The 26,444-nt window shown below is 38.3% G+C and overlaps 1 protein-coding gene across 2 annotated transcripts in view; it reads right to left on the bottom strand.

Annotated features, from left to right (window-relative positions):
* The window catches only part of MOB2 (MOB kinase activator 2), a 118,339-nt gene that overhangs the window by 37,944 nt on the left and 53,951 nt on the right, over window positions 1-26,444 (bottom strand). The window contains exon 1 of one of the 2 annotated variants that reach the window (XM_051622568.1): window positions 18,051-18,115. The exons of the other annotated variant lie outside the window; for it this stretch is intronic. Within the exon in view, the coding sequence (XP_051478528.1) occupies window positions 18,051-18,088 (38 nt within the window). The 5' untranslated portion in view covers window positions 18,089-18,115. Of the gene's footprint in view, window positions 1-18,050; window positions 18,116-26,444 lie in introns of those variants that run through there. 2 annotated transcript variants of the gene reach the window in all.

Here is a 26,444-nt window from a genome sequence, read left to right as displayed (position 1 = left end):
AAGCACACTGGCATAGTTCAGTAAGGAACTTTTGTATTTAAAAAAATCTTGTATACGTAGGACTGTTGGATTTGAATCATATTCATTGTTTCTAAATAACATTTCTTCAAAAGTAAGTTAAGTTAGCCACTGAGTGAAATCCTGCTATGGTAAAAAACTCTCAAACAACACCCAAAGAGTAAAATTTATGGAAAATACAACTTCTCCCTATAAAACTATAACCCACAACTACTTGAATTGCCTCAAACCATCAGAATTTCCTTTCTAGGCTCAGAATATTTGAAAGCTGTTTTTAAAAAGCCCCTCTTGGAAGTACACAGAGATCATGAAAAGGTCTACTTATGACAGAACTGCCTTCCAAATTATGGCTAGATTATCACTTTACAGGACAAGTATTTTTATGACCGTGACATACTTGCACTGCTGTAAACCCTGGCTAAGAGGCAGTCATGAATTACATCTTGAGCAAGAAAACACCATGAAATAACAGAAATTTCTATAAACCCCAAATCTCATCTGATCAAGGAAAAAGAAATGGTAGAATGCAAAATGGAAGAGCCCAGAGTTTAAGCCAATAATGGGTTTTAAAATAATGTCAGGAACCATACATCTGTCTTTGAGGAACACATCTGCATATAAAACTTTTGTGATGCTGTCCTGCCTAAAACCTCCATTTCACCCAGTACTTGTTCTATGGCTAGATTTACACCTTTTTCCCCCATAATCCATTACAACTCTTGAATAGATGTTTATTCATTAGACAACAAAGAACAGCACTGGCCAACAGAAGAGCTTTACTGTCTGGTTAGACAAGATGGCCATTTGTCATGTTTTAGTAATGCAATAAAGAAAATTAGCCTTGCCTGTTCTCAAGCACAAAAAAAAAAAAAAAAAGGCAAAAAAAAGAGCACTTAAAGTACTGGAACTCAGGAGAGAACACTACTGTGTCTACCAAGACTGCTCTCCATGAACTTTGCTCAATGAGCCTCTACTTCAATTCCACAGCCAAAGAAAAGAAATTACTAAATCTACATTTTGCATGACTTGTTTTGCATACTTTTTCTAAACTACTTTCAGGACTTTGTGCATCTCAATATGCACTAAGACTAGGATCAATAAGTCAGTGTCATACTATCGTAATTCCTACTTAGCTACTGAGAAATACCACTACACTGAACAAGGCAAAAGCAGATTTTTAAATGCTTGATGCAAATTGCTTCATTACTAAGAAAAGGTCCTGAAGTTGCAGTGTTACTGCAAGGATGCACGGGCAGCAGAGTGCCAGAGGACAGAAAACATCATGTGGTAACAGGAGAAAGACAACTCCAGATTTCTCAAAAGTCCAACTCTGCCACTACTTCCTCTGAGGTGCAAATGAAATTGAGCTCTTCTCTAAAGCAAGAAAAATAGATATCACATTTTATCTACATTTAGTGAAACACACTGCCTCAAGTATTTTAGCATTTTTCTAGGTTTGTTATTGGGCAGGTGAAAGCAAACACTAGAATATGTATTCATTCTGCATCTTGAGCTACTTCTGTACCTTGAAGGTACATTATATGCACCGAACAAATGTGTTCCAATGCATAGTACATGAACCTTTCCCTTTTGACATTCTGCTCTAAAAATGATCTGAAATTAGGGAAAATACACTGTGTTCCACTATACAAATAGCAACTTCCCTGTACAATTATAGTATATTTTGCTTAGAATTGCATCATGACTAGGATACTACCAAGAGGACAAACATTTAACCACTATTCTTAGTTTGCTTGGAAATTTTTCCCACATTACATAAACACATACACACCCACACATGGGCAGCACCATCAATCTTTTCATTGTTTTTACTTTAGTAAAGGAACAGTTATTTTTTCATTTCAGTAGCTTTATTTTTGTTAGTGTTATGAAACCAGTATTAACTTTTCTCCTACAGATTTCATGACTGTTGTTTGTCTCGTCTTTACCACAGTTTCCTTAACTTTCTGTAAGAGGAATTTTATTCCTGTAAAAGAGGAATTAAAAAAAATGGGCATGCTGATTACAAAATATCCTTAAACCTTCAGTAAAATAATTTCTAATTTTATATTCAACAGAAAAGGGGATTGTAAAGGAGTTTTCTCCTGATTTTATAAAACACACAGGTCTGCATGTGACAGAAAAAAACCCAGGATGCATCTCTAGTTTACACATATTAATCGGAACCACCAGGAACAAAACATAGCAGATTACTAAAAATACAATCTAAACTTTACAGGCTATTCCTGACCAGAAGTATGAAACATGCAAAATTCTTCTAAAGAGATGCAGCCTTGTATTGTTTTACTTGCACAATTATCCGTCAAAGAGTCAGCCAGCTCAGGAAAACCACACCTGGGCAATAGTCACAATAAAAGAAGACACAGATTAGCTAAGAAGAAATTAAGCTGTATTCAAGCTTCTGATGATACTTCAGAATGCAGTTTTGTACTTCTTTGGCTGGAGGATAGTAAAATACAGAATGTAGATTCTGCTCCCGGTTGTTCTCCCACATGCTCAGTGCTAAATCTAAAGTCATGTACAAATGCTGCTAAGGATCCAGTTCCAGCCTTCCCAATCCAATTGGGCTGTTAGATATCTATATAAAACTGACCAGCTGCAAAAGAATTTGTGTGTGTGTGTGTGCGCGCAAGTGCTGTATTAAGCTGGAAAATAAAAGGCTGGATCTTAATCTCTCTGAGAATCATTATCAATATGATGCAGCTTCCTCAGACAGTTAGAAAGGACAGAGGATGAGGACATGGTATTTTAGCTCTACAGGATATTAGAAAATCTTTCTGTTGTTCCCAATACATACTCTACACTTATACAATGAACACGTGACCAGCTAAATAAAAGTTTTGAAAAGAATCCTTTCATCACAAAAAAGTAGAGTAGCTGCTTTTAATGAGACAATATTCAAAACAGGTTGCTACTGCTGTTTCTGAAAGAAATACAATATTTTATTCCACAAATTAGGCTTTGCTTTGTTTGCATATGCAAGTGTCCATGCAGATGTGGAACCTGACTACAGCTATACTGCTAGCACTACTGCTTGAATGCCTTTTGACTAGCAATTCTTGCATGAAGTATCTTCCTGCTTGCCTTTCTCTATGACCCAATTTATAAAGAAACTAGTAAAAATCCACCTAGTTGAAGTAAATTTTCATATCCATCACAATTTGGTTGCATACCGAAACATAGAATAGACACAGAAATAACACTGCTGAGAACTGAGGAACTGTTGCAATCAGCTGAGCAGTGACCCCAGTGAGCAGTAATCCCAGGCCTCTCAAAAGCCCTGGGTGCTGCAGCCCATCAAGTCCTTTTCTGGTCTGCCTATTGAGAAGGGAAGGTCTAAGGCAGGAGGGTGGGTTAAACAGACTGTTTACTTCCTACACCAAAAGAAAAGGGATAAGAACCTACACTTCACAGCCCGAGGAGTTGGTGAGTCCTTCGAGAAACAAGATGCTTCAGATAAAACTTTACCCCTTAAACAGACAGTTGAGGAAAGAATAAATTGGTGTGGATTCGGCTGTTAGCAACATGGAGGCAACTGAAAGCTCCTCTTACCTTTAGCCTCACGACGATTCTTTTGTCTTCACCAATAATGTTTTGTTGGGGGACAGTAGTTTTAAAGACGAAATAAATAATACATAGCACACCTTAAATTTTACACAGAGACAAGATCTGTCAGGTAAGTGCAATCAGCATTGCACACCCCTTCCTAGGGTAGGCTTCCTCTGTCTTAACATTGTAGATAAACTCAACGGTTGTGTCCCCACTATAGTTTTCATAGCTTACATATTCTAATTATTTCACAATGAAAACTTGTGGGGTTTTGATCCGATATTTTGCCTAAGCAAATACAGTAAATTAGCAAAGAACAGCTGCTACTGTAGACACAGCACTTCCTCTGAAACCTATGCTTTGTGCATATATTTTAGAAGACACCCCTTACCATGCCTCTGAGCTGGCCAAGTAAAACAAGCTATACTGGTAAGAACCCTCACATTTTGCCTATAATTACTCTTGACTTTTTTCCAGTGCAGGTGTACTCTCAAAAACCTCATTCATACCCCAACCAACAATGCCAGAAGACATTTGGAGCAGAGACAAATTATACATGGGTAACACCCAACTTTTCCAGTGCGGGATTCACACGTTTCCTCCAGTGGCATGCTGGGCTCACGTACCACATTAGCTATCCCGTTGCTTCCCTGAAGAGCCTGACTTACTGGGATTGCATGAATCAAAGACACTGCACAGACAGGGAACAATGCAGCAACCTGCCTTCTGCCTGGGAGTCCACAAAGGACAGCAGCCAAGGCTGAGTGGCTGCCCCTCTCTAGAGCTCCCTTCCAGGGACCCTCAGGGGAGCAAGGGCAATTAGGTGCAGGCCAAAGAATGAGCTACAAGACCCAAGTTGCTCAGGTATTCTATCTGCCAGCACGCCACACTAACCAGAGTGGCAGACTCTGAGGTCAGAACCAGCTGTCAGTTCTTGTCTGCCTTCCATTTAGTTACCCTAAGTTTTATTAGCACACCTTCCAGAAAGGCATCTGGTGTTAACTTGTGTATCTGACAAGAAAGAAAAATAACTTGGCTCAGTAAGTTGCTTCAGTGGCTGATCATGTCCACTGATAAAATACGTATCCTTTGAATATCTGAAACCTCCTAGCTTTAACATCCATTTATGCTTCCAATTATTACTGTTCTTTCTCTGTCAGATTATAGTTTGATTCTTCCACCTTTTTTTAACTCCGTTAGCTAGATATAGTCACCTTGACCTTCTGAGAAACTGAAAAAAAAAAAATCTCCTTATGCTTCATTATTAGAGATCTTTTTTCCATTCTTTAAATACAGCAGGTCTTTTCTGCCTTTCTAATTTACATAGGATCCAAGTGACTACTCAAGACAATGTAAGCACAACTGAACAAAAGAGCTGGAGCTGCTCTTAAAATCTTAATAGAGATGAACAAGCACACACAACTTTATTTGAATCTTTCCCTAAAAAATTAAAGGACTACTTTTAATTGAATAACGTTGCAAGTTTAAGTTTCTAACGTAAAAATTCAGGGAAGATTTGCATCCTAAACCAACAGAAAGAATGCTAGTACTCATTATTTGAGCAAGGACAGAAAAAAAAATCTGTAAGATCAACAATTTAATTACATTCTCCAGACAAAAGAGCTACAAATATAATACAGACCTTGTTTTATAAATATTTAATCAGCTTAGTAACAATTAGGATAATTTTATCCCACACAAGTTGCACTACCTTTGATTTAAAATCTCAAGGAGTCAGGGGGGAGCTTGTTTTTCCTGTAATCCATTTTATTTGCTTTCTCACTTACAACCATAAGAAAAAAAAGCTACAGGATGACCATTCAAAATTAGACTGTAAAAAACAAATGGAAAGCACATGGCAAAAACATTATGCCCTCTCCCAAATAAAATTATCACTTCGTTGCTTCCACTGTAATCCTTGAATACCCTTGAGCAAAGGAGCAGTATTGATTCAAGTAAAATTATCTGACCCAAAGGACCATGTAGAAAGAAACAAGAAAGACGATCAGCCTAAAACCTGAATGAGTATGTTATCCTCTCACAATCATTAGTGTGAAAGTCATTCATTTCTACTTTACTGCCCACTGTCTCCAGTGCCTTCATCATTCTCTCCCCTTACACTCAGACACAGCAAATGCTTCCTCCCATCCTTTACAAAAAAAACCATTCTCAAGAGACTAGAAGTGAAAGAACCCAAATAAATTGTGCCTCCCAATTGTCTCACTACTGTCCTTTGTCTCACTTCAACAATGCTACTTATAGCATACAGAACTCAGAAAGAATACATCCATCCATACCTGAATTTGATGCAAAAACATTACCCACCATCACCTTCTCCATATACATCAAGGATTGTTGGGTTGCCTGATGGATGAGAAATGCAAGGCTTAACAAATTATCTTTATGCAAGCCAGAAATTGCAGACATTTCCCAGCTTCAGCCTCTACTCAAAGCTGTAGTTTACCCTCTTTGGGACTTCATTTACTGCCTCATTTCTAATTCCAGATAATCAGCTTCCAACAAAACTTGAAAGCCCATGCTCTTTCACCATGCAAGAAGCCAGACTGTCCTCCTCTACTGTACACATCTGCTTTCATACCGCAACTTCTATTAGCAAATAAGACTTGAGACTGCTTAAGACTGGCAATAAGTGTCAGATAAGCAACTTGGCAGTTGTTGTGTAACTTTTTACAAACAGCCTTGCATTTCCATGAAGGCAACAAACATCTGCTCTGTACAAATACAAATATTAGGTAATGAAAAAGCTGCAATGCTGTTCAGAAATTGACTGAATGGATACAGAGAAACCAAACTAGATTGACATTCAGATAATCTAAAACTTAAGTGATATTTTTTTATTATTTGTGAAAACCCATTTACAGTAAACTAGTATTTAAATAGGGCTTGCAGTGAACAACAAAAGTTATCAGTCTCTCAACAGAATTCTTCAGTAGTCTACCAACACAAAATGCCACTAGCATCTTCTGAAACCCCTTGAGGGTATCTTTTGGTGACACCACTAAGCCACTCTATCAGCTGGCTTCTTCAGAGAGGATTATCACCATTCTTTCCTCCCTGCCCAAACCAACTGGAAATTGTGCATTTCCATAATATGTTTTCTGCAAGCTTAACACTGGGATGCAGCTCACCATGGAACAATTTCAGAGCCACTGTATACATGAGAAACAGCAGAAACCCAGCTAAGGTTAGGAAGTCCTTCTCAGGTGAGGTTTGCCAGTATAGTGGCTTAGCTATAGGGTTGAACAGCACACTTATGCTAACAGCTACACACGTGCTTGCACAAAACAATGACCAATATGCGTAACTACATCGGTTCCCATAAATGAGAGTGATTAGACTGTATACAGAGAAAAATTACACTTGTTCTATTGTTCCACACTGCCAGGGTGTGGTGTTAAATTCCATTTTCCTCCTACAATGGTATTTCTCCAGAACACAGGAAACCACTTGGAGAAATAGGAGACTCAGACTTGAGACTGGAGAGGGGCAATCCAAGAGAAGCTGATCAGTGCACACTCAAGTGTCAGAAAACAGCTCAAGGACCATGGTCTTAGATTATGATAAACCAATCTCTCAGTCTTGCAGTTTTCTGACCACCCTTTGAAGAATCACCCTAAGCAATAACAATAAAGAAAAACAAGCCTGAGTATTTGTCATGGTTTGGGCCTAACAAGACAACAAAGAAAGAGCCATGTGGCTGCTCACTCAAATCGCCCCCTCACACACTGGGATGCAGGGGACAAAGGCCAACTAGAAGCTCATGGGTCAAGACAAAGGACAAGGAGGGTTCTTCACTGATTAAGGTCCTGGGCAAAATAGACTCAACTTGGGGGAAAATAATAATTTAATTTCACACTAATCAGATGCACACAGGACACAGACAACACACAGAGCAGAGCTGACATACGTTAACCCCACCCCTCCCTTCTTCCCAAGCCCAAATTACTTTGTTCCACCACGTTCCTCCATGAATGCAGGGGGACAGCCTTACACACAACAAAACTCCTTTGCAGAGCATAAAAGGGAAAAGGGAACTGTTATTTCCACAACCGTTTTCTGAAAACCCCAAACATTTGCTTTTAATTCTTGAACCATTTTTAGGAGAGCTGATATTAATAGACCTCTCTAATACACTGACACATTACTACTTGTCCTGTATCCGAGCATTGCAGTTCCACTATTGATCACGTATTGCATTACTGACTGCAAACTTCTCTCACAGAGAGCAAAAGTATGGGCTTTTTCCTTACAAGGAGAGCATAAAGAAGAAATATGAGCTCTAACTTGTTTAAAGCCACCTATGTGAAAATTAATTTTGTAATCTGTACCAGAGGAGTTGACTTTAAAACACAGCAGTCCCAATTTGTTCTATTTGAAATCAGGATACACAAATATGAATAATGTTCAAAATTTAAGGTGGGAAAAGGCTGGAGCTACTCTTGTTCACCTAATATGGTACTGAATTGGAATACCTGTCTAAATCTAAACAAATAGACTTGGTCATGGAGAAACAGCTGCCACACTTACACTGACATCCCTCTTAGCCAAAAGAAAAACCATTATGTTCTTATCCTGTAGTTTTTTACTGTTGTTACAAATAGATTAGCATTACAGTTGGAAAGAGCTACAACTACTTTGTAAATGGCTTAAGCATGCATCCCTCCCTGCCACTGAATCCTCTGTTGCTTGCAAAACTCACTTGTCAAAGCTTAATAATCTGTAAATCTAAACTGGAAAACAAAAGTGGAAACAACGGGTTTGGGAAGAAATCCTGCAAGGAAAGGGGAAAGATGCTGACAATTTTTTTGTGCTTTAAAAATTGGTTCAAAGCAACATAATAAAAAACACAGCTCCAGCTCTTTTTATCACCTTTGGTCAGTTTCTCTCTCTCATAAAATTTAGAGGGTAAATCCCAATGAGATAGACTCTAGTAGAAACGTTCCATTTTGCCAAGGGTTGAACTAGGGAACTCACTGTAGCCTTCAGCTGTTTTGCACACTCACCTTTAGGCTGGCAGCTGATGTGGGTATGCAGTCACTGCCTGTCTTTTGTTTTTCAGAACAAGGAGAAAATATATTTTTCCCCTCCCTTGTCTGGGAAACAGGAAATAGATTCTTATAAAGACTCTCCCACATACAGACTAGGCAGGAAAAAGGTGGAGTTTGGCAACATTCAGATTTGTTCTTCAAATGCAGACCAGTAATCTAAGGTAAGCAACAGGTTGGCTGCGCTTACTAATGTCTACTCACTCTGGTGGTGCTGTTTTCAAATATATTTATATTTCAAGCAGACTTACCCTTAAATGTAAAAAAAGTAGTTATTTTTGCTTGAGTTTTCAGACTTTATTAACCTTTACATAAAGGCAACAAAGCAATATGCCTTTTTAATTAACTGTATACATTAGTTATTTCTTGAGCTCCTTATAAGGTGGTTAGACATTTTTATCCCTATTTTATAAACAAGACTATATTGTTTCAAGTGCAGAATATAGCTCCCCAGAGCCCATGAAAAGTTCTACATCTTCACTTCAGAAGCCATAAAGTTTTAGGAAGAAAAGTATGTAGGTTTTCTAGGAATGTCAGTCACTTGATAACTTTAACTTGTGTGTCTGGAAGGACAGAGCTTATTGATCATATGTATTCCAGGAATACATTAAAAACTAGTAACTGAGAAGGAACTAGCATGAACAGAAATAAGGCTTTCCACTGGAAAAAAAAAAAAAAAAAAATCCTGAAATGCTGGTTTGAAAACTACCTCTGTATGAGCTACCTGAAAAAATCCTAAAATAATTTACTAAATCTGGAAGTTAAGTATCTGTCTGGCTGTTTGTTTTTTCCACTAGGTAGAGATACTGAATATTTCTGTGACCACCTTTCTAGCCTTTCTAGCTACTGTTTGTGGGGGTTAAAAAAAAAAAAGATCAACCCAACCTTTAAGAAAAAATTTGAAAAGCTGAACCCTGGGATGGTACAAAAGGCACCGAAGGAATACAATCACAATTGTCTACCCTCATTGGGTACCTAGAACACATATATGTAGTTTGCCTTTTGTTTTTATATGAGGTGTCCAAGCTGAACTTTTAAAATGAAAAATTTTGCATGAGATTTATCTTTGTAAACTCTCCTTCAGCAACATGGTTCATTACATATAAAATCAAAGTTGCACAGTAAGTGCTTGGGTAACTACAGACCCCTCGTACCACCGGGCATTGTGCAAGCTAAGATGCAGCACAGAGCTCCAACTGCCCTCCTTTACAATGACCTTTCCCCACTTGATTGCATCACACACTAAGTTTGGTATGTTATCCTCCTTCACAAAAAGTATCTAATATCCAAACTGCTGAGAATTAGAGGCCTAATCTGGATGGGAATCAATCTCTCTCAAAAAAGCATATTCCAACCATTGAGAAATCAAATTATGTTAGTGAAAAGATGGAATAAACCTGCAAATCTTATGTATTTCAGTTCCTGAATAGGTACATTAATTCATACTTTTTAAGATCAGACTAAACAGAGTCTTTGAGAGCTCAAAAAAAAATTTTAATACTCTTACCTGCAATGAAAGTTCAAAACGGAGCATTTAACCCCATTAAAATATTTTAATATATACTCAACGTATTCTCTCTTCATGGTGTTCTATAAACCATCACTCATTACAAAAATGTCCTAGCAAGCTCTATGAAATCAAATTATAATGAAAAAAATAATAAATTTCCCTCAGAAAATGCCATATTACTGTATGAAGAATATAATTAAAACTGACTGGCAAAGCAAAGACTCGTCTTCGAGAAGAATAGGTTCAAACCTTTGAGTAAGGTGGCTGCATAACTGCCATGAAAAAGCTCCCAAGCCAATAAAACCTGACAGGCACAAAGTCAGCATGGTGCTGTCAGCTACTTAACATTAACATTAGGATCTCTCCTGCTAATGCACAATGCTTGATTATCTTTAGCATCCATTGGCATCACTGTTCTCTGCCACGTAGAACTAGTTAAAAAAACTCTCATTCTTTTAGCTGACCTAGCAGCAAATTGATGCCAAGCAAAGTGGTGGTGCATCCTGCATCATTGGCAGGCCAGAGCTTTGGGAATAGAAGACGTAAAAAAAAGTATCAGATTTTGCTTTGTTTTTCTTTAACTTTAGAGCATACCACGATCAAGAAACCCCTTAATACACCCATGAGGAAAGCAACCTCAATTTACATCATCATTTTAGGCACTGTTTGACAGCAGGTACCTGAACAAAACAAGCTCCTATCTTAACAAAATGCTCAAATTCACTGAAAAAAAAAGCTTTTTAAATTGCTATATTTAATACATATGTCCATTATGCTTTCACAGTAATATCCCATGAGCTCTAATCCTCAGAGCATCTTTGGGCAAGAAGCAGAAATAAACTGTACATTAAGATAGTGAATCTGCAATTCACAGTAAGTGGTATAGAAGTTTAGAGTTAATTGACTGCCCCTAATTATTATTAATTAGCTATAAATTGGCATGCTAGTAGTTCTGGTATACAACAGATCAAATTATATGGTTACTCTTAGTGAACATGTCTTACCCTACAAATATACTACCTTCATCATAAGCCCTGACCACACTACATACTCCAGAAAGCAGTTTCCTTGGAAAGGAGGATGGTGGTATAGAAGATGCAAAATAAATAAATAAATAAATAAATAAATTTTAAAAGTGCCTTAAGTGTTTTGTTGTTCCCTGTTCTGGCCACAGGTTGTTAATGGAACATCTCTGTAATATTCAAATCCTAATATGAGCATTTTTCACTGACTGAGATTATCTATAAGAAAGAGCAAGTATGATAATTTCCTTGAGTTTGTACCACAACATTGTTTTATATCAAGAGGTGGGACATTTCTATTAAATAAATGTATACTCTCTGGAGGGGAGAAAACCAAAACAAAAAAGTATGAGGGAGAGGAGAATACATATACACAGACCTGCAACAGCACACTCTGGAACTCTGAATTAAATATTTGCTTCTGATGGAAACAAATGAAATATTTTTTAAGAGTAACTGTTACCTGCACACAGATAAACTGTAAGAATCAGCATATATGCCTATAGGTTATTCTTTGATTTAAATCTTTCCAAAGACTAGGAGACTAACTGATCAAGCCAGTTCTCAAGAGTATGTATTAAATTAGCATCTTTATCTGAGATTTTTTTCTTTCTTCAACAATTTTTCACACAAAAAGCAAACATTTTTTCCAACTCAAATATCATCTGGCATAAGGTACTAGTTTCAGAATTATATTAGAAGATTAGTCTACACTATAGGCTCCACTGATCTGAATGAGTGATGAAGAGGTTATCCCTCCAAAAAATTTATATTTAATTTAAATACCTATTTTCTGTAACTCATGTGCAGCATTCCCCATGAAAAAGGCCCAGTTCCAAAGCCATATTTGGGAACAGCTCTATTAATATCAGAACAATGACTCACAGTACAAGTTCTAATGAAATCTCCTACTTAGAAGCATTATGTTTATAATACTTTCCCCATATAAGGCTTGCAGTTTAGATCTTTATGCATGCATTGTTAATGTTTATAGAAATGCTTAAACTAGTTTTGCCTCCTCATATATGAAAAAAAAAATCTGAAAAGAAACACCTCTAAGATCATAAATCTTGTGTTATAGAACAAATGCTACCAGAACAGCCAGCCTGAATATAGAGGACAACAGATACAAAAATAGTACCCCAATCTCTATTAAAAAAAATGTCATTCCTGAAGGTGAAAATTAATTCCTAAGATTCAGAATTACAATTTTAGAAGTGGTTCAGTATTTTGCACCGTATTTCCATCTTTCTCTACTTGGTAAACATACTGTCACTTTCTCATGTAAGATGGACAGTAGCAGGATTGTCCAGGATACATAAATAATGACAAAATGTTGTGGAATTGCTGCAAATGGTGAATTCTTATCATCAGAGGACGACAGTGAGACTACTAGAATAGGTTGCCCAGGGAGATACTTGATGCCCTCTCCCTGGAGGTGTTCAAGGCCAGGTTGGATGAGGCTTGTGCAGCCTGGTCTAGTGGAAGGTGTCCCTGCTCATAGCAGTGGGGTGGATGGAACCTGATGATCTTTAAGTCCCTTCCTACCTTAAGCATTCGATGATCCTATGTTCTCAGATCTCAGTCTACATCCAAAAGCACTACTGAAATGTCATCCCTGCATACAGTGCAGTAACCCTCCTCCTCCCCAAAGTAACAAAATAAGGCGCATTTTAATGACATATAAGAAGTCACCTCACTTTGTAACTGAAGCATAGTGATTGAAAATCACTTAGCTTCATAAAATGGAAGAGCAAACCCGTAACTAAGATACAAACGAGCACAAAGGGCTACAGCTGACCAAGAAAGCACTAAGATCTCTTTGAGTCAAGCAGAGGTCAGTTAGCAGTGCTGGCATTGCATCCTGGCTTACATTTTTTGACACCAATAAAGCATTCTAAAGAAGACTCTCCAAAAATGGATACCAAATCCAACAAAAACTGCAGTGGATAATCTACATTTTTGGCCTTAATCTGAGAAATCTGTGCTGTTCTTTCCAAGGATAACAGTCTGTATTGTTACCCTTAGATGTTCTGGTTTTTTTCATAGAAACTGTGGTAATTGTGAGAACTGTAAAGCAGTTCAAACAGCTGCTTCTCCTCAGATAAGACACTTGGGTGTCCATACTACTTCTGTCTGCCAGATAAGTTATTTCAATGAGCCCTCATGAGCTCTTTCTCATATCCTTCAATGATATTTTTCCTGCAGTTGCAACAATACTTAATAAAAAAGCCTTCTGAAGCAGACTTACTGTGCTCTTTCTGATTTCTAATTTTTGGGTAAAACAAACATAAGAAGCTACTTTCTCTCCTTGCTTTGTTTTGCATCAGTACAAGACAGAAGCACACAAGAAAAATTATTTTTCAATTGTAGTGTTTGGCTCAAAATCAAGAGTCATTAGTTGAAAGCAGTGGCTTGGAGAAGATGATCATCTTGGGGCCAACAATATTTTGTAACAGTCAGTTGAGCATCCATTAATCATTAAGATATTCCTAAGTATTTTTTCCCTGTCCAACTTGAATTTGTTTCAAGGCATCAGTTACTTCTACCTTTGATTTATATATAAACACCTTCATGTACACATTTTCCTGAGATGAATGCAGAAAAAAAAAAAAAAAACAACCAAAAAAACCATGCAGACAAGAACTCAAAGAGCATTTTCAGAAGGGCCCATGGCAGCAGTGGGGAGGAAAATGGAGATGTCAAATTATTTGAATGCTCAGTTGAAACACCAACATCAGAAGTTGAACACAAACTTTTCAAGGTTGAGCAAGTGCTCCTCGGTACCACAGGCACTGAGATGATAGCTGCAACAATGCATTTTCAAAGATTTCACCCCTGCTAGATTTCTGATTGCATGATTTAGCCATGTTCCTTTGCCACACAGCAGTTATTCAGAGTCAAGTATGGGAATGATGAGAAGACAAAAATTATTTAACATTTAAACATATTACTTTGTGCTACACATTTTTTTTCAAAAAATAACCCCTTGTACATGCTGTTCAGTCTGCATTACCCCAAGTTTTGGATAGCCACTATGCAGGAATTGCAGAGGTCCTCATTTCATTTTAATAATCATCTTCAGACAGTTGTCAAGTTTCTAAACCTGCACTGATAGAGAAAGTACTACAGTCCAAGTCTACACGGCATGGCCTTGTCAAAATTGCCATGCCAAACAGAAGAGGATGATGAGGCCTCATGTGGCTCACTGACCAGGGTCATTTTACCTAGCAGGCTGTTTATCAGTACATCCTATCGTATTTGAAGCAAGGTGAGCAAGTTGCCAGCTGCACAAAGCTTTCCCACAGCAGGCATGAACATTGTGAAATTAAACCAGCATGGGCACAGTTCTGTCTGCACCACTACAAAGATTAGAGGAATGTAGGCCCATACATAATGATTTTTAAAGGCACAGAAAACCTAAATCACAACGCTAAAGTTCAAGCTGCATATTTGTTTCAGTGGGCTGAGGTCATATCCTGTGAAATGCATGCTTGGATTTGCACGCTTCCTTAAACCTAAGACATTAGGAGAAAAAGAGGAAAGAAATGCATAATAAACAACTCCTTACCAGTGTACAAAAACTTATACTGACTATTCAAATGCTAAAAGGACAACATAAGACAAAAAATAGCATTTGTATTTTTCACTGTCAATAAACACAGCACCAAGTAAATGAGGGGTTATCACCCAAGTTAAGGTGATATTTGAAAGAGATCATTTATAAAAAGAAACTTTGCAATGCAAAGAAATATAATTGGAAAATACAGGCTAGCACATTACAGCAAAGCTGACTTAACACTGTCGAAGAGATGCTGGCAGGCAAGATTTCTGTCTCAATCTCAGCAAGATAAGGTAGGTCTCGTAACTTGGTGTCCTCTGATGAATCTCAGCACCAGACCCCTGATTCCAGAAACACACGTAACCATCACCCACTTAAAAAAGCAAGAGCAAACATGACCACGTCCAATGAGACCTACTCAAAAAATAGTTATCGATCACTGCTAAGTGAAACTCTGGATTTTGTATGTATTTCCAGTTTCTATGTGTACAGGTCTTACAGCAGCATCAACTGAGACACAATGGAATGGGTGAAAGAGTAGGCAGGGGGAGCTTTTTGCTGGTGATAGGTTTCAAAACCCTTTCAAGTATATTAGCTCCCCTTGCAGTCTTCCTCCTCCTTTATGAGTTTACGTGCACATTTAGAGCCTGACCAAATCATAGCCAAAGAAAAGACTTATTATCGTGATGACTCTTGCTACAGTATCTTGTTTATAAGCAAAATTAAAAGCAAGAATCAAATCCTGAATATTGGATCAAACATTGGCAGTTGTAGGGAGTACCTTATGTCAAAGACATTACTATCTTTGACATTAACTTAAGGAAAAGCGAGCATCTTCATACAAAAGATAAAATGGTCTTCACATAAGTCCTTGTGTCTAGAGATTGGATTTCTCCAGTCACCCTTTTTGGTTTCTTCATCCAAGATACCAAGATGCTGACATCACCTAAAACACCACCACCATCTAGAGCTTGATAAACCAATCTGAGAGAACTTAAAAAGAGTTAGGTATGTTTTATTTACTCTTTAAGAACATTTGGCTGCAGTATGTAAGGAGAAAAAGTTGCACTTCTCTGTATTTCAAAAGTTGACAGCTTCACAAAGTTACACTTGAATATGAATGTATTTCAAGTTCCATAGCTCCACCTTACAAAATAAGATTCAATACTGTAGGAAGGTACAAAGTAACTTTTGATGTGAAGAATTCCCTCTTAATGCTCTTGGTGTACACATTCTATGTTTTAACATTATTATATATTTAGCACTACATCACCTTATCTGATTCAGAGTATACTCAGGAAGTTTATCACCACACTCTGTAGTTATGTCCCTGAACAAACCTATTATTTTGCGGTGCTCCCATTTGGCTGTACAAAACATCCTTTTTTTTTCTTTTTTTTTTTATAATTAAGCTCACAGTTTTCATGCTATATTGTAAACAGTAACCCCAAAGCAACTATGTCCCCACCATGTGCAGGTACCTGCTGCAGAAGCTGTTTGTATTTGCCCTACAACATCCCATCCCAATAATCTCCCCTCTCCCAAAGTGACCAGCAGAACAGGATGCCACTCCACCTGACAAGTGGAACATGCTGTACTGAACAAAAACCCCTACAGACCAGAACAAGCCTTTCTGCTGACATGCGAGAAGTTTAGGCCAAGCAGGAAAACACAATGGAAGCTCTTTTTCCATTACCTTGCGTTATTAAACCATCTAGGCAAGAGATAAACATAAAAGGAATTTCTTTAATTAGATAAATTCACTCCTCAGCATCTGTTGTTTAACAGAGCAAAGCACATCAGTATGTCAGAATCAGATAATATTGGAGTCTCCCACAAGCTCATAGTTGAAGGTCCTTTTTCGTGCAAGCACTTGGGTGCCACTGGTTTTACTCACTGTAATACAACGCTACCAGTGAAATGCTTGCCATAAAATGTAATGCCAGGTATGCACTGGGCCACAACAAGTGAAATTCCTTGAAGTGATTGTGCAGCATATTGCAAGTTAGAACAAGACAGACAGATGCACAGGGAGATCCTGCAAAACTTACTTTCCTCAAGTTCTGTACTATGCATTCATTTTTAACAAACCTCAAATCAATTATAGATTGTGCTTCTCATAACTAAAACCTAAAATAATTCCTTTAACATATGCACTATTACATTTTTTTATTTCATCACGATTTCTTAATTGACTCTCTAAATTAAGGTAATCCCTCAAAGGGTCAAAAAACTCTGAAAAAAACCCCACCAAACTTGATGGTCATATAGTCTTAACATCTGTCTACTACAAACTCAAACTCATTGAGTGACATGCTCACCTTGCATCTGAAAACCAAATATTGTAAGGCACTAATTTTCAATTGTTTGATTTTGTATGCAGTCAGATAACAGATTTTTATTACAGTTATACAAAAGTTAAGGATAACCTATTAAGATGTTAGCATCTATCTACTTTGCCATTAAAAAAACCCTAGTATAAATAAATTTTTAAAAAATTTAAAATAAAATTTAAGCATGTTGGCAAAGCAAAGGACACTTCTAAGTGACATTGTGCAAGCCAGTGCAAGCAAGAACAGTGCAAAGCAGCTGCACAACACTGTCAAACTATTTCCTATCTGATCTGCTTGCACTGCTATATGCATCTTCTGTGCAGAGATTGCTGACCAAGTAGGCAATGGGCCATGGGTTTAAAGCAACTAGGCAGTTTTGGGTTTGTCTGAAAATACTCTGTTTTCAATTACTACACAAAGATTCCTTAAACAAGGAATATCTGGTTAGAACAGTACTAGTATATTCTCTGTAACTGCAACAGTAACTCAGAGTAGTTTTCAATACTTGAAACTACTTAAATTAATTTTTTAGACTGACTAAATTTAAAGTAATTTGTATTGCCTACTATAAAGCATCACATTTAATGAGTTTAGCTCTTGTCTGTATCAAAAGCATGCAGTATTTTCTGGCAAATGCTTAAAATAATTACCACAGGCATTGCTTTGAGAATCACACAGTTCCTGATGTTTTGGTGGTTTTACTGAGCAAATGCACCTCATTTTAGCACACAGACAACTCTAACCTGCCCCTGCCAAATGCACACACTTTAAACTCAACTATAACAAAATGCAGAGCAAAGCAAAATAAATAAACTGTCTATTTCATATGCTGTGATACTCGGTTCTTTTTGAGACAAAAGATTTGGTCATTATTTCACATACCCCGTCACTAGAAAGAAAAATAAAGGCTTCCTTTTTCACATGGTTTTAATGATGAAGATTCAGAAGGGAATGTAGGCTCCTTCTTACCCATTCAGTGTGTATGAACCATTCCTCTTGAGTCTCATACTTGCAGATAATAATCTTAGGAAAAAATCCAGAATTAGGTAGCTTGTCCTCTGCTAGACCAGAATACAAGCACCTGTTTGCTGGTTGAGCTTTTTGTTCACCAGGGAATCTCTTTCCTGTTTCTCTGAGTCATCAGTGAGGAACAATGTGAAACCGACACCAGAGCCACTAATCAGGAAGCACAGAGGAAAATGCCTGCAGCCAAACAAGAGTCTGGAGGTGTAAAATCTCCCCAGCACAACTCTGATAAAATTTTGGGAGTCCAATGAAAAGCAGGAAAAATTCATGGAGAAGGGGTTTTTATAAAATATCTTAACTGCTCCCGCTATATGAAAATATACATCTTGTAGAAAGCTATAGTTTATTGGTGAGATGTTTTTCTAAAGCTGCTTTCAGACTATTTTGCAAGATCTACTCCCTCCTCACCAGCCCTGCTGCAACTATCACTCAAGTATTCAGCGCTACTCTCCGCACACAAGGCAACTAAAAAAGAAGCCCTAAAATGACAAATACTCAGGCTTTTTTGTGTGTTTTTTTCTCCCCCTAGTATCAAGTTACAAACTACATATGTAGAAAGGGACACACAATCAGTTGCTTATAGGTTTATTTTTCTTGTAGAAAGTCAAAAACAGGCAGATCTAAAATCATGCTTGAATGCTGCAGAGAAAAATATCCTCTAGCAGTCCAGTCCTGGGCAGGCTGCCCCGCATAAATCACACAACAGCACTGTGTCTGCTGAGGCTGTTTTCCTTCCATTTCTGTTCACTGATAGCTGTGAATGAAACAGCTGCACAGCTTCATGTCTGGACCAGAGGGGTGAATCCACCACACAACGCAAAAATTACTCCTGCTAATTGTTGATCATTTACCGTCTGTGAGCAAATCAACACTGACTCTAGTAATAAATCACATGAAAAACATTTTTAACAACAAATGGTGAAAGGACTGTCACATTGTGGCCTAGGTGAAATTAGGATAATGGGAAAACTGCACACTAACCAAATATAAAGATTAAATATTCACTATCTAAACAGAGGGAATCAGACAGGGTCACACAGTACTTTAATGGCCCAAATGTTTAAAGACAATGTTTGTCACCTTGCTTCCATTTTTACATTGTTCATCTGAATATTTAACAATTATAGAAAACCATCCTAAAAATTGGAGAATTGCTCGATTTCTTTCTAGATCCCCGAGAATATACAGTTAGGAGTAATCAAGTATACCTGTGTAGGGACTGATCAGATCACAAATGTTGAGATGAAAAAGGGTTACAATGAATGACAGGCTGAAGAAATCAGCAACAAGAGTTTACAGAAGGCAGTGAGGCAGAGCTACACAAATATGCTGCATCTGCAAAGTAGGAAGCAATTCTCAGCATCTATGGGGCATCATCTGGAGTACTGTGCCCAACCCTTGGCACCCTAGTTGAAGACAGATGTAGAATTAGCTGGAGCCCAGAAAGCACCAAGAAGAGTATTATCCATCTCACAGGTGAGAACACAGAGGGAGAATCAAGAACATTGCTGTAAAAAGAAGGGAAACAGAATGTTCTTCCTGCTCTATCCAACACAAAGGGACTTGAATTAAGCAAGAAACAATCCAGGTTACTATTAATTTGTTTGTTTGTTCAAGGTTTTATTTGTTGGTGGGGTATTTTAAGTATAGGAATAGATTACAGTGTCTTCACTATTGTAAGCCTTTGAGATTATCTTGCTCTGGACCTGAGGACTAATTAGGTGACCTCTACAGGTCTCACTCATCTATAGCATTCTATTATTTGCTCCCATTAATGGATGGAAGAAAGAACAAAAATTTTGCTGTCTAACCACAAGAGGCAAACTAGCCCAAATCAAATCAGAATACAGAATGCTTTAGATTATTTTTCCTCAAAATAAGTTATACTGGCCAGGACTGCAATTAGGTCCCATTACATTACCACCACAACAGCAGCATCACTTTGCTTTTATAATATTTGTCATGGAAAAGAATTACACTTTATGTTCTGTTCCAAGCAATTGAGGAACCAACAAGGAGAGGTGCTATGCTGGACCTTGTTCTCACCAACAAGGAAGGGCTGGTGAGCAATGCTAAAGCCACCAGTTTGGTGGCCTTCTACAAGAAGGTGGATAATGGCAGAGCAACTGATGTCATCTACCTGGATTTGTGCAAGGCATTTGACACTGTCCCACACAACATCCTGGTCTCCAAATTGACAAGGCATGGATTTGAAAGATGGACCACTCAGTGGATAAGAGACTGGCTGGATGGCTGCACCCAGAGAGTTCTGATCAATGGTTCAGTGTCCAAGTGGAGGCAGGTGATGAGTGGTGTCCCTCAGGGGTCAGTATTACGATCAGTGCTGTTCAACATCTTTGTTGGAGACATGGACAGTGGGATTGAGTGTATCCTCAGCAAGCCTGCTGACAATACCAAGCTGTGTGGAATAGTTGACACCCAAGAGGGAAGGGATGCCACCCAGAGACACCTTGACAGGCTCGAGGGGTGGGCCAATGCCAATCTCATGTAGTTCAACAAGGCCAAGTGCACAGTCCTACACCCGGGCTGGGGCAACCCCAGGCACAAATACAGGCTGGGGGAAGAATGGATAGAGAGCAGTCCTGAGGAAAAGGACTTGGATGTGGCAGTAGATGAGAAGCTCAACATGAGCCACCAGTGTGTGCTCGTGGACCAGAGGGCCAGCTGCATCCTGGGCTGCATCAGAAGAGGCACAACCAGCAGGGCCAGGGAGGGGATTCTTCCCCTCTACTCTGCTCTGGTGAGACCCCACCTGGAATACTGTGTACAGCTCTGGAACCCTCAGCACCAAGAAAGATAAAGACTTGTTGGAGAGGTCCAGAGAAGGCCCACAAAGACAATCAAAGACCTGGAGCACCTCTGCTATGAAGACAGGCTGAGAGAGTTGGGGCTGTTTAGCCTGGACAAGAGAAGGCTCCGGGGAGACCTTACAGCAGCCTTTCAGTACCTGAAAGGGCTACAGGAAAGATGAGGAGGGGCTTTTCACCAGAGAGGGTACTGACAGGAGGAGGGGTAACAGTTTGAAACTCAAAGAGGGTAGATTTAGGTCAGACATCAGGAAGAAATTCTTCACCATGAGGGTAGTAAGGTACTAGAATAGGTTGCCCAAGGACGTTGCTGATGACCCCTCCCTGGTGGTGTTTAAGGTTGGCTGAGGCTTTGTGCAACCTGGTCTAGTGTGAGGTGTCCCTGCTCATAGCCTGGAGGTTGGAATCTGATGATCTTTAAGGTCCCTTCTAACCTTAACCATTCTATGATTCTTCTCAGCCATCAGCTTTGCAAAGATCCTACGTGCTGTCTGGCATCATGGTCTGGTTGCTCCAGTTGCTTTGGGTCAGGTCTCACTGTCCCTCAGGAGAGTGAAAATGCATTATGGCCACTGAAGAGCTAGAAGTTAGGCACCCAGAGGCAGCTACCTACCAGTGCTGGATAAAGCAGAGGCACATTCTTGGAAGCTTAGAAAAGAAAACTAGGATGATTTATTTCTTTAATAATTTAGAGAATTAAAAAAATAGCTAAAGCTAATGAATAAAAAAAAAAGGATGTAAAGACCATTTCTACATAATCTGTAAACGTGGCAGCAAACAAAAACGTCAAGTCTCTTCTTCATGGAAGCCAAGACTTCTGGATAGGTGGTCTTAAATCCAGCCTCAGAGTAAATCTGGTATGTCTTCAGTTTTAATTGAAATAAATCATGCTCCACTGAAAAGATATATTTGACAGTATAATTAAACCATGTATGACACTAGGATTTTGGGGGTATCTACGAACTTGCATTGGAAGTGAGTGCATCAGCAGTATGGAACCCAGGAGCTATAATGATGTTGCATCTGATGACTATTACTTAATAGCAATTGACTACTACTGAAAACTGAAGAACCACAATTTGTCATTAAAAAAAAAAGCAGACCACCCCACAGCTTTTTTTAAGCTCCTTTCTGTATGTAAAATATAAGTGAATACCTACTAAGAATTTCACAGAATCACAGAAGCATTTCTAAGCATTTTGGTTTTACTAGGTACCTAATTTGTAAAAAAAAAAATTCAGCATTCTGTTGCTGTTTTTTTACAAACTCTGCTTCTGCTGAAAGACATCAATGCTTTTTTCTTTTTCACTTCCTCATGCTCTTTATGGGATTACAGCAGCAAAAGGGTATGTGCTCTTCAACATCTCCATATGAAAACTATTATAGAAAACAGCAACTAAATATAAACTGTCCAATCAGAGCCAGAGCCAACCACATTGTTTCTTGGATCCCAAAATGTTATCATGGACAAAAGAACTTACCACAGAAATACAGTTAAAGCCTACTCACCAACATAACTGCTTCAGAAACAATGAACTCCTGCTTCAGAGAAGTCTTCTGGAGAAATGTGTTTGGTTAACAAAGATTAAAAACCTCTTATTCTTAGTCAACATGAAAATTAAGATGGTAAACTCATGTAAGTAGGCAATTCTGTGATGAGGCAATATGCTATACACATTATCTCCTACAGTATTTTTAACTACTTGCACCTAAAGAAATCCTTTTCTCCTCTCTCCCTACACTTGCACATTCCAGAGACCGCAGACAATCTGAATCATCATTACTGTGTTGAAAACACATGGGAGGAAAGAAAACATCTTTACATCTCCTTAAGATCCCTTCTTACAAACAAAGCATTCTTACAGTCCACTTCTCTTTTATTTCTTTCCCTAAGCAGAATCCATAAACTTTAGCATGGATCATTTGTTCCCAGGCTAAACACTCACCCAGTTACTGCTCTGCTTCTGAGGGAAATTTCAACAAGACCATTTGGCCCAGTTATTCTGGACATTAGCTCAAAGTTTAGTTGTCTTTAGATAACAGAAACTAGCATAGACAGATTTTCAACTGTCTTCCACCCACTTCGTGCTTTGAAAAGAGCATTAAAAGATCTCTGTTTCAATTCCTTTTTTTTTTTTTAAATCTCCATTTAATAAGGAAATGTACACGTTAACTAAAAATGCTGGGTACAGAAGAGAATAGCTAGTCCTCTATTACTTGGAAAGACTTACAGTACACTCAGAGCTTAATTATTCATCCAGGGGGTTTTGCATATGAAAGAAACATCTTTCTCCATGTAAAAAGAAACCCTCACTAGCAACCTCAGTTTTCCACATTTAGTGAGGAAAGAGAGGAGACACTGTGCCCATATGGACCTTATTTTCCAGAGCCATGGCTTTTTGACAAGTGTTAAAGTTACTTCTACAACATTTAATGTTATTTTATACATGTTTCCTTGATCCATTTGCTCCAATATTTCTGAAAAATCTGTTTCAATTGGTCCCAGTATTTAACAAAAAAATTTACTCCCTTTCTCTGGAAAACATCCACTAACCTAATGCTTAACCTTGTTTTCTACTGCTTTGCATCATAACTTGCACTTAAGGGCTGGCCAAGTTAATTCCCAAAAATAAGCAGTGAAACACAGAATTGTTACATGAAACAATTCTGAGTCTACTTTTCTGGTGTGATGATACACTTACAGCACTGTACTAGTTGATATATCACACAGGGCACCAAACAGTGGGTCAGCCAGGTTCAGTTCTACTTAACTACTTAGCTAATTCAGGCTTAATTTAAACACTGATATTGGAGAAACAAGGAGCTTACAGATCAGTAGCAATCTTTGTTGGACAGGGAATGAAAAAAGAGGAGAAAAACAGGAAAATTGATTCTGAGACATAGCTGGAAGTAAAAGTTTTCCCCAAATTCTGCTAATTCATTCTGCACATGAATATAGTGCTGCCTCAGCTTCAGAACTGAAGCGATTTCTTTGCCAAAGCTGTAAAGAAATCCCATTCCAGTAGGGCTTTTGGCTTAGTATTGGAAAAAAGAAAAAAAAAATCCCCATGCAGGCAACACTACAGAGGTCAATATATAATGAAAGCCATATCACATTCCCTATAAACAAACAGCTCTAAGTTGCTTTTTAAGAGAAGATTTTTTAAAAATATGAATACAGCAGCCAGCCCTGATTTAAGGCACAGATTACAGCAGCACTGAAAGGGTTATTGCAAGCACTTCATAATAAGCAAAACAGGACAGTGCTGGAGAAAGTTACAGAACTGAAATAACAGAAAAGCAATCCGCCTGGAAACGGAAAAGGGTGGGTGAGCAGTCTCTACCGGACCAGGGCAAAAGCCAGGCTTATAAATTTAGAAAAAAATAGACACCCACACAAAATGTCTCAAGTAAAAGGGGGGGGGGGCGAGGGGGGGGGGGGGGGGGTGGTGGCAGAGGGAACCACACAACATTTTACATGGCCTTTTTATAAATTTTGCCTAATCACTCTTAATGGACACCTGCCCAAGGCTTCACACAGGAAAGACCAAGCTTTCAGTGTGTACCAAACTGTCTGAAACACAAACCTTTGGCACACAGCCTTCTTTAATCCCCCACTTTGGGCAGTGTCCTGGATGTAGGTTTGGAGGGAATGAACACAGATCACTCTTTGGAAGGACTGTCCAGAAGGGTTAATGTAATGCAGGTTTGGTATCAAGACTTCACAGTGCTCAATTGCAGTGTTTTTAACTTACCTTGAATGATTTCTAGGTTTTAAAACCCAAAGCAGCTAGACAGAATTTAATAATCACTTTCAGTGTTACAGAGAGGTCCTTACACAGGGTTAACAAATACTGTGGCAAAATCAATTTTTCAGTGAGAGGTGAAAGTTGCCCTGCAGGTGGGCATTAAGACCAGCCACGTGGACAAGTTATATATAGAACTGTGGCAAATGCCTGTAAAGCATGAAGACCCTCATTCAGATTAGCTTCCAAAACTTTGCCCATCTCAAAGGAAAGCTCATAAAGTAACATAATAAATAGAGAAGATTTATGTTCTTGGCAAAAGCAGCCAGCAGGTAATTTAAAGCAGGCACTCAACCTTCAGTCCAAGGACAGGAAACAACTGTATGACTTACCAAACTGCCCCACCCGTAAAGTCCCAATTGGTATAAAAGTCTCTGCTGCAAAATTTAGCTTATGATACTATCCAGAAGTCTGGAAGTATCACGGAGGGAGAAGAGGAGAGAGAAATTTCTGAGAAATAGACTTTAGCTAAAATTAACAGCACACAATCAGGCATGTACAAATCCCTAACACTTGTAAAACATGAAACAAGAAAAAGCAGTCAAGTTTTCTACTGCACAACTTGCTTCCTTCTTTTTTCCCTTTTAAAAAAAAAAACTTAGGTAAGTGGTCTCACACTGAGTTGCTAAGAGTTACATGTGCTTTTTTTACTAAAAAAAAGTTTTAAACTAGATTTGTTTTGTTAATGATTAAACAGCACCTAGATTCCAATAAAAAAATCTGGTATTCCAAAAGCATAACACTTGCTATATAGATTCTTTAAAAAAGGAATGGAAGGCAAATCCTTTAAATATTTAAAAAGGACTGCAATTTTGGCCAAATACAGCATAAGTAAAAATAAGAAGTATCAGGAAATACAATTGGGTAATAACAGTAATACATTTCGTAAGACAGACTGCATGCCATACATGGGTGAGTACAACAGGGGTAAGATATAACTGTGTGCTCAGTCATGAAAATATTTTTAATTTGAAAGAAATGAAAAGTGTCAGACACTCACGCTCTAAACCTCCTTCTAAACTTGATTATGAGCTTCCTCCCTAGTGTCCTCAAATATTCATTCATCTCTTCCATTTCTAACTACATGGGCAGACTGATGGGGCTCTAGAATGATTCCCTTGCATTGTGGTAAATGAAATTCACTTAAGCCCCAAGTTTAGACTGCAGATGAAGATTCTTATTGGCAAATGTTTAAAATTTAAGAAAACAGTTTACTTAGGAAGATTAACATTTACACCTGCAAAAGATGACAAACTGGCAGCCACTAAGTTGTACTTTTGCAGTTCCTAATTCAGTTAGATCTGAAAGAACTGTGCAAAAATTACTTGGGAAAGGAAACACTGCTCAACTCTCTGCAATTCACTATCCCCTACAAATCTAATCAAACACTTCTGCACCACGGAATACAGCTGCCTTTGAACTAAGGACTTCTGTGAGTACTGGGGATGGGACACCAATGATTAACAAAAAAACCCCTGTAAAGCCAAACACTTATTACAGAAAGTCATCTATGATTAGAGGCTTAAAGCTAATCTATTAGTTGCTGACTGGTATGAAAAGAGGAGAGAACTGGAGTACCGAACATTTCAGAATAAATTTGGATCATAAAAAAAAATATCTTTCTGCATCTGTTGAGCCACTTATCAGACATGCTTTATGTGATAGACCTTCAGAGAGAGGAGAATTTAATATCTCAAAACAGA

The sequence above is a fragment of the Apus apus genome, chromosome 5 (genome assembly GCF_020740795.1).
Source record: "Apus apus isolate bApuApu2 chromosome 5, bApuApu2.pri.cur, whole genome shotgun sequence".
Classification (NCBI taxonomy): Eukaryota; Metazoa; Chordata; class Aves; order Apodiformes; family Apodidae; genus Apus; species Apus apus.
Note: the sequence above shows the minus strand (reverse complement) of the source record. Positions and strands in the feature narration are given on the sequence as shown.